This window comes from Haliotis cracherodii, unplaced genomic scaffold (genome assembly GCF_022045235.1).
Source record: "Haliotis cracherodii isolate W230 unplaced genomic scaffold, xgHalCrac1.p SCAF_28, whole genome shotgun sequence".
NCBI lineage: Eukaryota > Metazoa > Mollusca > Gastropoda > Lepetellida > Haliotidae > Haliotis > Haliotis cracherodii.
This window is the reverse complement of record NW_027266284.1, coordinates 3,217,564-3,230,641: the sequence shown is the minus strand read 5'-3', so window position 1 is coordinate 3,230,641 and position 13,078 is coordinate 3,217,564. Positions and strand designations below refer to the sequence as shown.

The 13,078-nt window shown below is 40.6% G+C and overlaps 1 protein-coding gene across 1 annotated transcript in view; it reads right to left on the bottom strand.

Annotated features, from left to right (window-relative positions):
- Positions 1–1,307: 1,307 nt before the first annotated feature.
- The window catches only part of LOC139473403 (ceramide synthase 2-like), a 53,430-nt gene continuing 41,659 nt past the window's right edge, over positions 1,308–13,078 (bottom strand). The window contains exon 10 of the mRNA XM_071255973.1: positions 1,308–12,626. Within this exon, the coding sequence (XP_071112074.1) occupies positions 12,480–12,626 (147 nt within the window). The 3' untranslated portion in view covers positions 1,308–12,479. The remainder of the gene's footprint in view (positions 12,627–13,078) is intronic.

The window sequence follows — 13,078 nt, the reverse complement described above, 5'->3', positions numbered from 1 at the left end:
GTCTGTTGTTGCAATACATAAGAGGTGACTGATGATGGCATGTCTAATGTTGCAATACATAAGAGGTGACTGGTGATGGCATGTCTATTGTTGCAGTACATAAGTGGTGACTGATGATGATGGCATGTCTATTGTTGCACTACATCAGAGGTGACTGATGATGGCATGTCTGTTGTTGCAATACATAAGTGGTGACTTATGATAGCATGTCTAATGTTGCAATACATAAGAGGTGACTGATGATGGCATGTCTATTGTTGCAGTACATAAGTGGTGACTGATGATGGCATGTCTGTTGTTGCAATACATAAGTGGTGACTTATGATAGCATGTCTAATGTTGCAATACATAAGAGGTGACTGATGATGGCATGTCTAATGTTGCAATACATAAGAGGTGACTGATGATGATGGCATGTCTATTGTTGCAGTACATAAGTGGTGACTGATGATGGCATGTCTATTGTTGCAATACATAAGAGGTGACTGATGATGGCATGTCTATTGTTGCAGTACATAAGTGGTGACTGATGATGGCATGTCTAATGTTGCAATACATAAGAGGTGACTGATGATAGCATGTCTATTGTTGCAGTACATAAGTGGTGACTGATGATGATGGCATGTCTATTGTTGCACTACATAAGAGGTGACTGATGATGGCATGTCTATTGTTGCACTACATAAGAGGTGACTGATGATGGCATGTCTGTTGTTGCAATACATAAGAGGTGACTGATGATGGCATGTCTAATGTTGCAATACATAAGAGGTGACTGATGATGGCATGTCTATTGTTGCAGTACATAAGTGGTGACTGATGATGATGGCATGTCTATTGTTGCACTACATCAGAGGTGACTGATGATGGCATGTCTGTTGTTGCAATACATAAGTGGTGACTTATGATAGCATGTCTAATGTTGCAATACATAAGAGGTGACTGATGATGGCATGTCTATTGTTGCAGTACATAAGTGGTGACTGATGATGGCATGTCTGTTGTTGCAATACATAAGTGGTGACTTATGATAGCATGTCTAATGTTGCAATACATAAGAGGTGACTGATGATGGCATGTCTAATGTTGCAATACATAAGAGGTGACTGATGATGATGGCATGTCTATTGTTGCAGTACATAAGTGGTGACTGATGATGGCATGTCTATTGTTGCAATACATAAGAGGTGACTGATGATAGCATGTCTATTGTTGCAGTACATAAGTGGTGACTGATGATGGCATGTCTATTGTTGCTCTAAATAAGATGTGATTGAAAAAAATGAGTCTGTCAAAGTTGACCATGTTTATTGCAATGCGATAGATACAAAAGTGTAAGAATTACAAAAGGTCCCCCTTGACCAGGGTTTCCGCACATACAATACATAGAACAGTTAAACAATTGTGGGGTGAGTCAGACCATCAGCTCTCCGCGATACCATGAAGTCACGCAGAAGCAATTCTACATCCTAGTCCATGGTACCATACAGATACGGGCTATGATAGCCATGTACCCTACAGTTACATGGTTATGATAGCCTTGTACCCTACAGCTACAGAGCTATGATAGCCTTGTACCCTACAGCTACAGGGCTATGATAGCCTTGTACCCTACAGCTACAGAGCTATGATAGCCTTGTACCCTACAGCTACAAGGTAATGATAGCCTTGTACCCTACAGCTACTAGGCAATGATAGCCTTGTACCCTACAGCTACAGGGTTATGATAGCCTTGTACCCTACAGCTACAGGGCAATTATAGCCTTGTACCCTACAGCTACAAGGCAATGATAGTCTTGTACCCTACAGCTACTAGGCAATGATAGCCTTGTACCCTACAGCTACAGGGTTATGATAGCCTTGTACCCTACAGCTACAGGAGGGTTATGATAGCCTTGTATCCTACAGCTACAAGGCAATGATAGCCTTGTACCCTACAGCTACAGGAGGGTTATGATAGCCTTTTACCCTACAGCAAGAGTTATGATAGCATTGTACCCTACAGCTACAGGGTTATGATAGCCTTGTACCCTACAGCTACAAGGCAATGATAGCCTTGTACCCTACAGCTACAGAGCTATGATAGCCTTGTACCCTACAGCTACAGGAGGGTTATGATAGCCTTGTACCCTACAGCTACAAGGCAATGATAGCCTTGTACCCTACAGCTACAGAGCTATGATAGCCTTGTACCCTACAGCTACAGGAGGGTTATGATAGCCTTGTACCCTACAGCTACAAGGCAATGATAGCCTTGTACCCTACAGCTACAGAGCTATGATAGCCTTGTACCCTACAGCTACAGGAGGGTTATGATAGCCTTGTACCCTACAGCTACAAGGCAATGATAGCCATGTACCCTACAGCTACAGGGTTATGATAGCCTTGTACCCTACAGCTACAGGAGGGTTATGATAGCCTTATACCCTACAGCTACAAGGCAATGATAGCCTTGTACCCTACAGCTACAGGAGGGTTATGATAGCCCTGGTGGAATATATAAGACAGAATCCTATGACATAAAAGCATAAGGAAACATCATCTTGGAGGATTTCTACAAAGATTACAACAGCCAACCAGATGGATTGGGACACATTGTAATTAATAAATGACAATCAGGGACAACTTCTGTATATTTGTGAATTTTTTGAACACAGGGAAATATACAGGTAAAATTGTTTCATATTTCATTTTTACAATACACCAATCATGCAATAGACAAAGGAAACCTTGTAATGCTAGTCCACTCCATCCTCCACTGTAATTACTTTAGTGATGATAGGATGTGCTGTGATGAAATACCCGTGCAGAAAGTGTAGAAATAAATCATAATTTGGTCATCACAAGCGCTCAAAAACAAGGTGGAAGCCATACAATTCACTTACAAAACACTTCTAAATATAAACCCAAGTAAATAATGCAATAAAAAGTATAAAAGAAAATAATCTTGATAAATTATACTACATTCACAAGCATATTTAATTTCTGTCAACAATCATAAACATAACAGATTCAGTAAAATCAAATTATATCACAAAATCATTTGCCTTTAACACTATAAAACTAATTCTCCATTGAGCTCCAAGGAAAAGTAGGATCCCTCGTGCACTGCGGCTCACCGCCCACAACTTTCAGCAATTCAGTCAAGTATTTAGTCCAAGGTCAAATTGAAATTACAGTGGAACACTGAAATGAGTTACTATTTAACTGATAAAACCATCTACAAATCCTAGAACTCACAACCAAGGAAATTCATCTTTCAGAAACCATAACATCCAAAATGTTTTAATTGTTTCATCATGAGAATGTTCTCTTGACTTTGAATTACTGAAGGTGATGTGGATGATGGTGAGAGCTGAAGGTTGGGTGGAGGGGCAACCTCCTCCAGTGCCCTGTGCTTCATCGCTAACCATGTTGTGCATAGTTGTCTCAGCTCAGGACCAGTAGGATGGGAGGTACACTACAACATGTATTATGCTGGAGTTGTCAAAAGACAAATGAAGGGTAGAAGTACTAAAATCAAAAAGGCATATATTTGGATATGCTTAGAAGATATATTTGCTCTGGTAAAACCACCAGTAATTGAACAATAGACAATGTCATGACCTTACTACCTATATACTTGAGTGTCACATTCATGCAAAAGGAACATACATATAAACATATATCAGCATTTCCCAAGACATGAACATGAGCTTAGTTGGTGCTTTCTCACATTATCAAACATTGTACGAGGGGTGTTCATTAAAGATTTCCCCTAAACCACTTAGGGTTATCATATTTGGTTAAAATTTCACATGTGTAATGACACATGTATCTATGGGTTATGTCTGAATTTGCAGCAACGAACTATTCATCTTACCACTTTTACAGGTGTTATGATTGAGTAGGGTGTGACAATGGAGCCAGTAGAATACCGAGCAGTGATTGGGTTTTTATATTTGAAAGGTCGCACACCAAAAGAAATTTTCGATGAAATGAAAGCAACTTATGGGGAAGATGTCCCATCATATGACGTTGTTAAACACTGGCATCGGCAGTTCAAGTGTGGTCGGGCATCTGTGGAAACAGGTGCCATTCCTGGTCGCCCCCATTCAGCCATTGATGAGGACACTATCCATCAAGTGGAGACCGCCAGTTTGGCAGACCGATGTATAACTGTTCGCCAGTTAGCACAAGATGTCAAGATCAGTGTAGGGTCTGTGGAAAAAAATCATCCATGACAATTTGAACATGCATAAGGTGTCTTCATGATGGATTCCCAGGTTGCTCACACCTTTCCCAAAACAGGAACGAGTCAATTGCTCAAAGGATCTTTTGGACATGTGCCAAAAAAACCCAGGCAAACTTTTTTGACAGACTTATCACACAGTATGAAACATGGATCCATCACTATGATCCTGAGACTAAAGTTCAGTCGATGCAATGGAAGCATGTGGAGTCACCAGCCCCAAAGAAGGCACGTGTCCAACCCTCTGCAGGCAAGGTCATGCTCATGGTGTTTTGGGACCAGCACGGAGTAGTGATGATGGATTTCTTGGCAAAGGGTACCACAATTACAGGAGCTTATTATGCTTCACTGCTGCGGAAATTGCGGGACGCTATCAAGCTTAAGAGGCGTGGCATGCTGACCAAGGGTGTCCGTCTCCTGCAAGACAATGCTCCAGTACACAACTCTCATGTTGCCCAGACAGAAGCACGGTCCTGTGGCTATGAAATCCTTCCACATCCTCCTTACTCTCCTGACCTTGCACCATCTGACTTCCACCTCTTTCCAAACATGAAGTCATTTTTGAAGGGAAAACATTTCACAGATGATGAAACACTGATTTCTGAAGTCAAGTCCTGGTTTGAGACGCAAAATGAAGGCTTTTACAAGCGAGGTCTCCATAGTTGCATAAAACGATGGGCGAAGTGTGTAACTCTTGGTGGTTCCTATATGGAGAAAGACTAATTCCTATGCCAAGTTTCATTCCACTAAGTCCATCGGAAGTGGGTCAGGGGAAATCTTTAATGAACACCCCTCGTAAAAACTCATTATTCATGTAGCATTAAATATATCTGCACAGCTGTAAAGTTTTGAGAGGCAGATGTATGGTATTAAAAACGTGGTAGAGATTAGAAGGTCCAGGGTTTGATTCCTGCCAAAAGTTGTTAAAAGATGGTACTTGTTGTTACCCTACCTGGCACTTGGCATTAAGGGACTAAAACAAGGATTGGTCTGCTTGCAGTCAGTATACTGCCTGAGTGGAGTATTCAATAATCTTGCAAAAACCTTGTACACGACATTCACCTCCATTTCACCTCACGTCACATCGTCTGATGGTTGGTCTCCGTGTCACATGACAATCACTGGAACAAAGTATGTTCCTCAAGTCTATTTCTAACTATAACTGGCAATGTGTACAGTGTATGTTGGGAAGCAGAACCAACACAGTGGCTAGGGGAGGCACAAACTGCTTTTACACCTCAAGCTAGCCTTCTGCGAAGAAGGCATGATGCCCCACAGTACAATTATCTGCCATCACTTACTAAGGCATTGAATATATACTGACAATTTGAAACTCAATTCACTCGAAGCACCTGTTTTGGGTTGTGCAGTGACAGCCATGCTAAAAGTGCCATCCAGCTCGAGAACAGGTTTTTCAACCAGTCACAATCTTCGGGACCACCGAATGTACAAGAAGGGACCAGCCCATCACTGAGTTAGACATAGTATAAAGTCATTCAATTGATGTTAAAGTCTAGTGTTTGTCCTCCTGTAAAAGGCAACCCAAAACAGGACAAATCAACTAATTGCAATCTTGGACATGGCAACTACAGTACCATATACTGGATAACTAACAACTTCCAACCATTGATCCAACTTAAAGTAATTCTAAGGTTAGTCTAACTAAGGCATGGGTGTGGAGGAACAGTGTCAATGGCACCCAGGTAGAGCCCACTGGAGAGGGGATGTAAAGACGTATTGAACATTCAGTGCGCTGTGATATTCTGTGCCACAATAAAAGTATATATCAAGGTGACATGTAAAATGGCAGGGATATAATTGTGGGATACTACTAGAGACATTAAGCCAGTGTTTCAGTAATCAACTTCATTAGGCTTTGTTTCCTTTGATGTTGAAAAGTGTGGAGTTTTCATGTATGATATGCTGACGCTACTATGGTTACAGCCCCACCCATAACAAGGTCTTGTGCCACAGGGCTCACTCCCTATATACCAGCAAACACACTTCCTTACTTTGGAATACACTTTGTTGGTTTTCTCAACTTTCCATTCAGGCCCTGATATCACCTAAATTGTTTCACGTTTCCTGGTTCAATTGCCCTGGATAGTGTACCATTTTTTCTTATATGAGAATACATTTGCATGAATCATTCAGTAACCCAATTTGATATGTTGCAATTACAGTAAAGCATTTCATGATAACATAAATAGCTATTTACACTGACAACAGTTGTACTCTGTCTGGACACATGCACTCAACGTCCATACACAGGTGTACTCCATGTCCGGACACAGGTATATTCGTCTTGACATATGCGCTCTATATCCAGACACACACACTCAACGTCCATACACAGGTGTACTCAATGTCCATACACAGGTGTATTGTCTTGACACATGCTCTCAACAACCAGGCACACACACACAACATCCATACACAGGTGTACTCAACGTCCATACACAGACATACTCTAAGTCTGGACACAGGTGTATTGTCTTGACACATGCACTCTACATCCAGACATACACACTCAACGTCCAGACAGATACACTCTACATCCAGACATACACACTCAACGTCCAGACATACACACCCAATGTCCAGACAGACACACTCAACGTCCAGACACACACACTCAACGTCCAAACATACACACTCTACATCCAGACACACACACTCAACGTCCAGACAGATACACTCTACATCCAGACATACACACTCTACATCCAGACATACATACTCAACGTCCAGACAGACACAATCAACGTCCAGACATACACACTCTACATCCAGACACACACACTCAACGTCCAGACAGATACACTCTACATCAAGACATACACACTCAACGTCCAGACAGATACACTCTACATCCAGACATACACACTCAACGTCCAGACACATACACTCAACGTCCAGACATACACACTCTACATCCAGACACAGACACTCAACGTCCAGACAGATACACTCTACATCCAGACATACACACTCTACATCCAGACACAGACACTCAACGTCCAGACAGATACACTCTACATCCAGACATACACACTCTACATCCAGACACAGACACTCAACGTCCAGACAGATACACTCTACATCCAGACATACACACTCTACATCCAGACACACACACTCAACGTCCAGACAGATACACTCAACGTCCAGACATACACACTACATCCAGACATACACACTCTACATCCAGACATACACACTCAAAATCCAGACAGATACACTCAACGTCCAGACAGATACACTCTACATTCAGACATACACACTCTACATCCAGACATACACACTCAACGTCCAGACAGATACACTCTACATCCAGACATACACGCTCTACATCCAGACAGATACACTCTACATCCAGACAGACACACTCAACATCCAGACATACACACTCAACATCCAGACAGACACACTCAACGTCCATACACAGGTGTACTCAACGTCCATACACAGACATACCCTATGTCTGGACACAGGTGTATTGTCTTGGAAAAATGGACTCTACATCCAGACACACACACTCAACGTCCATACACAGGTGTACTGCTCATCACGGGATAATTGTTCAAAACCTGACTTTCTGAGATGTCCCCATTTTGATCTGACCCTCTTTCCCCACTACAACAGCCTCATGTGTTGCTGCCTCCTGTGACACAGCTGTCTATACATCTGTGCAGGAGAGAGTCAAGAGATCCGCACATCCTCATCAGTCATCCACAGCTAAGGCAGAGGAAAGCGTGGTGGCAACTGTTGCAACATGAACATTCTGAAACTGTAGTATATGCGGTTTCCCACAAACTGTCATATCTACCTGGAGTAGAAATCTGTGAATCTAGAAGATAGCCATGTACATTCAGCTTGAATACATCACATATAGCAAAGAAAAGACAAGCTCCTTATCATGTGTGAAGCCATATTTCATCTTCCACAGGGAAGCAGCACCAGAAACTCCCATCAGACAATAGTCAAAATGCGGCAGGCCCATATATTGCGGAGTAAAATCTGGCATCACATTACTGACATATTATTTTCAAGCATCTGTACATGGTTTCCACTAAATAAAGAGTTGCCAAACGTTCCCTATTCTTTTGAGTTCTGGAATGTTTGGCCCAAAAAAACTTTTATGAAATATGGTTGATAATTTACGTACAGCAGAAGAACACTTTACAGTGATATCCATATCAGACAATACATTGAATTAAAACAGTGAACCTGCAGACTTATAATAGTGCTAGTTGGGAGTTAGCAGGGAGGCTGACAACGTGTAGATATTGCATCACCTGTCAATCACGATCATGAACTGTGCTTATAACAAATATCATAGGAATACATTACCAACCAAACTTTAACGATGCTAACATCAATTTACAAACACATCCCATACATGATAAAGCATAGGTTTTTTCCTTATTCCTGGATCTCTAGTTAGGGATTGCTCAACCTACAATTTCCTTTTTCTTCTTCCCACAAAGTATGTCAAAAGATTTTAGTAATAAATAAAGCAGAATAAATTGACTAATGTACCGCACAAAAACCTATCTCATTGCCTTGGACAAAACAACTTGTACAAAAGCAAATCATAACACTATCAATTACATCACTGTAGAAAAAACAGGTATCATACAGATGTTCATATAGTGTTCAGTCTTGCAACACTGTAGCACAATAGTACCATACAACAATATCATACAGATGTTCAAAGCGTTTAGTCTTGCAACACTCTAGCACAATAGTACCATACAACAATATCATACAGATGTTCATAGTGTTCACTCTTGCAACACTGTAGCACAATAGTACCATACAACAATATCATACAGATGTTCATAGTGTTCACTCTTGCAACACTAGCACAATAGTACCATACAACAATATAATACAGATGTTCATAGTGTTCAGTCTTGCAACACTGTAGCATAATACAACAATTTCATTTTGTAAAAGTAGATTGCCCATAGGTTGTCACATATGCATTGAGGCAAAAGTTAGAATGGAGTATCTTCAACGAAAGTATCGGATGATTCACAATAGCATAGGTAAAGTTGCTACTCATGCATGTTATACAAATTTATCTACTGCCTGGTCTGACAACACTACTTAAATGTTTGGTAATATGAGGAATGTCACATCTTTGACACATTACACTAAGTCAGGCACATGACAGTCATCTCTCCAGCAGTGTACAAACATGTAGCATGACAGAAACATACAGACACACAATACAAAAACACACAGACACACTATACAAACACAGACACACCATACAAACACACAGACACACTATACAAACACACAGACACACCATACAAACACAGACACACCATACAAACACACACACACTATACAAACACAGACACACTATACAAACACACAGACATACCATACAAACACAGACACACCATACAAACACAGACACACTATACAAACACAGACACACCATACAAACACACAGACACACCATACAAACACAGACACACCATACAAACACAGACACACTATACAAACACAGACACACCATACAAACACACAGACACACCATACAAACACAGACACACCATACAAACACAGACACACTATACAAACACACAGACACACCATACAAACACAGACACACCATACAAACACAGACACACCATACAAATACAGACACACCATACAAACACAGACACACCATACAAACACAGACACACCATACAAACACACAGACACACCATACAAACATACAGACACACCATACAAACACAGACACACCATACAAACACAGACACACTATACAAACACACCATACAAACATGCACACACCATACAAACATACAGACACACCATACAAACACGCAGACACGCCATACAAACACAGACACACCATACAAACACACAGACACACCATACAAACATGCCTGTGCTTCTCAAGGAGAAGAGTCGTTGAAGGGTACAATTCCAAGCAACAGTAATTGGAAGCAGTAGCCCATTAGTATTCCAAAACTAGGATGTCATATGACAAATACAATACTTGTATAACAATATGACTACCTGGTAATGACATAGAAAACATTTGAGGAGTAAAAACTGTGTTTTCCAGATCTAAAATAATCATGTTGGTTCAACATAAATCTGAAAAGTATTTAAATAAATTTAAGTATAAAGGGAACATTATGTAGCATTATAGACGTGGGTCATCATCATCATAGTCACACTGTATATTACATGTTACAAAGCATCAGAGATTACACAGACACAAATCAATAAGCTTCTATTGCAGTGCAATAGACTCCCCCTACACCCCTTCCCAGAGTACATCTAGGGCCGCATGAGCCCCCACATCTCCACATAACACCATATACTGGCCCACTGGGGAACAAGTCAAATACCATTCTGCAGAGATAAATTGACTGAAAATTTGATTGATATATGTTTATCAAATTAATAATCAGGTGTACACACTGTTACATGCAGTTAACCAGCTCAGCATGTGCAGGCAGTGATCAGGATTCCTGTCCGGAAACACCAGGATTGGCTCATGCACTTTATATATCTGTCCAAAATTCTTGTTGGTACCGGCTGTGGCCAGGGGAGCTAACTCTATTCTCCAAATATCTAACTAATCAGAGTGAATACATTTGAATACACCAAAACCTGGACATACTTGTGAACAAACTTCATGAACAGGATTATGTATAATTAAAAATGTAAGGATTACTTTCCCATGACTACATCTTTACATTGACTTGTGCTTGACCTATTGATGTCAAAGGGAAAGGTTATACTCATTCTTGGCATAATTTACTATTTTCTTGTAACTTTTTTAAATGCATGATTTCAACAGCATATGACTAAAATATGTGAAAGTCAGACTTCAATGAACAAATAGCTAAACATTTTCAATCGGCATATGGAAATAATATTTTACAACTTTTTTGCCTTTATTTTCAATTCAAATGTGGTCCCTCTCTCAAAATCTCGTTTAATGAAACCAAGTAAAAAGCTGCCTTGAAGATGGTTGACATAATTTTCACATAATAACATTTTTTTCTGGTAGTGGTTTATACTCTTTGTTAAAAATGAAATGTGGTTCCTCGATCTCTCTTGTTTCTGTATGCAGGATATCTTCAAGAGGGACCACATCCTCATAATCAAACCGTATCACTGTAATACAATTAAAACAGACTTTCCCTTAGTTATACATGGCATCAGACATCATAGAGAAATATGTCCACAGATATTGGGGGTTTCAAAGTCTGACAACTGAGATTGATACGAAACAACCAAAGCTAGCTCCAAGGCCCTTGAATACAATAGAGTTACCTCCCCTATTCACATTTCAGAAATCATTTGGACTGAGAGAAATATTGCTGCTGCTGTGCATACATATCATGTGACACGCACCCCCGCAAACCAGGGCCATGTTCCACAAAGCAGTCATAGCCCTATTACAATCTATGGTCTGCACAACACGATCAATCAATCAGAATTGAAATGAAAAACTCCATTACTATATTTTGCAGACAGGAAAGCAAAGCTTTTAACATGATCTACTGCAACAAACTAGAAGTCCAGTTCCTTGATGGTGCGATCTATTGCACAGTTGTCTTCAGTACAAGATATGCCAAACATGAGACATCCAACACTGTGACAGTGTGTCACTAATCCCAACATGTCAAAGGGTCAATAGTCCTCGGCAGTGCATTCAACACATAAGCAGAACAAGCAACAGAGTATTTGTGGTTATGTTTAGGAGGAGACTTAACCTGGAGACTTGACATAATATTGGTCACATAAAATACTAAATTCGTCAGCTTGTTCAATCAGAATTTGAACCTGAGTTCAATGTAGAAATTATATAGATGGAACGTTAGCTGACACTACAGCCACAATCTTGACTTTTTTCCTCATTTTCTTTTTTCAAACAAAATCATCTTAAATATGATAAATATTTAAGAACAAACATGCATAAACCTTAACTTCATGATGATCCATGAAAACTACCAGGCAGGCCCATTCTTAACAGTACATGTCAAGTTCTGATTACAATGGCACTACATAAGTCTGAAGCATATATATATGCATTCAAGGTAAACAACTTGAACACTCTATGGTGCTGTCATTGGTGTGCTAGTAGCATGAGTCACATAACGACAAAGAGGTGAAGTCTAGACTGTGCAGGCGGTGGACAGAGCGTCGCAGCCTCTCCAGGACTGGCATGCTCCCCTGAGGTAAGAGTGGCACACTTCACCTAGCTGTCATGGTTTCGTATCAGACGGGGTATTGTCACGCCGTTCATCACTGGTTTGCTTGGAGTATTGTTGGAACATTCTTCGTCACTCTCGCTGAATGAAATATCGTCCATATCACTTGTGTCACTGCGTATATCACGCTCGATCTGAAACATCAGTGAAATGTGCATTCATTCAGTTGTTCAAATACAGACTATTTCAGAAGCTAGACCTACTTGGCAATCAGACCGCTAAGACAACCTGCAAATGAGGCGTTTCATCACCATGACAAGGATGGCACATGCCAAGTTTCTCAGTTTACTTGATTTCATCATAATTTCATTAACTTCTCAGTGTAGCTATTCAGACTGCAAAATGAAAACACAGCACTATTTGGAAAACCCCCAATAACCTTGTGTCTGCGTCAAAGTGAGTGCCAGCAGTTTTACTCCAATACACCTGCTGCAGCAGTGTGGCCCGCTAGTTATACTAGTTGTCAGTTCTAGGCCAGTGGTTGAAATCATGATGGCACAAAACCATCCAAGTCATTCATTTGCAACCCCTCCATTCACATCAGCCCGCCCCGACAACAAGCATGGGATGCTGCTACAGAATCCAG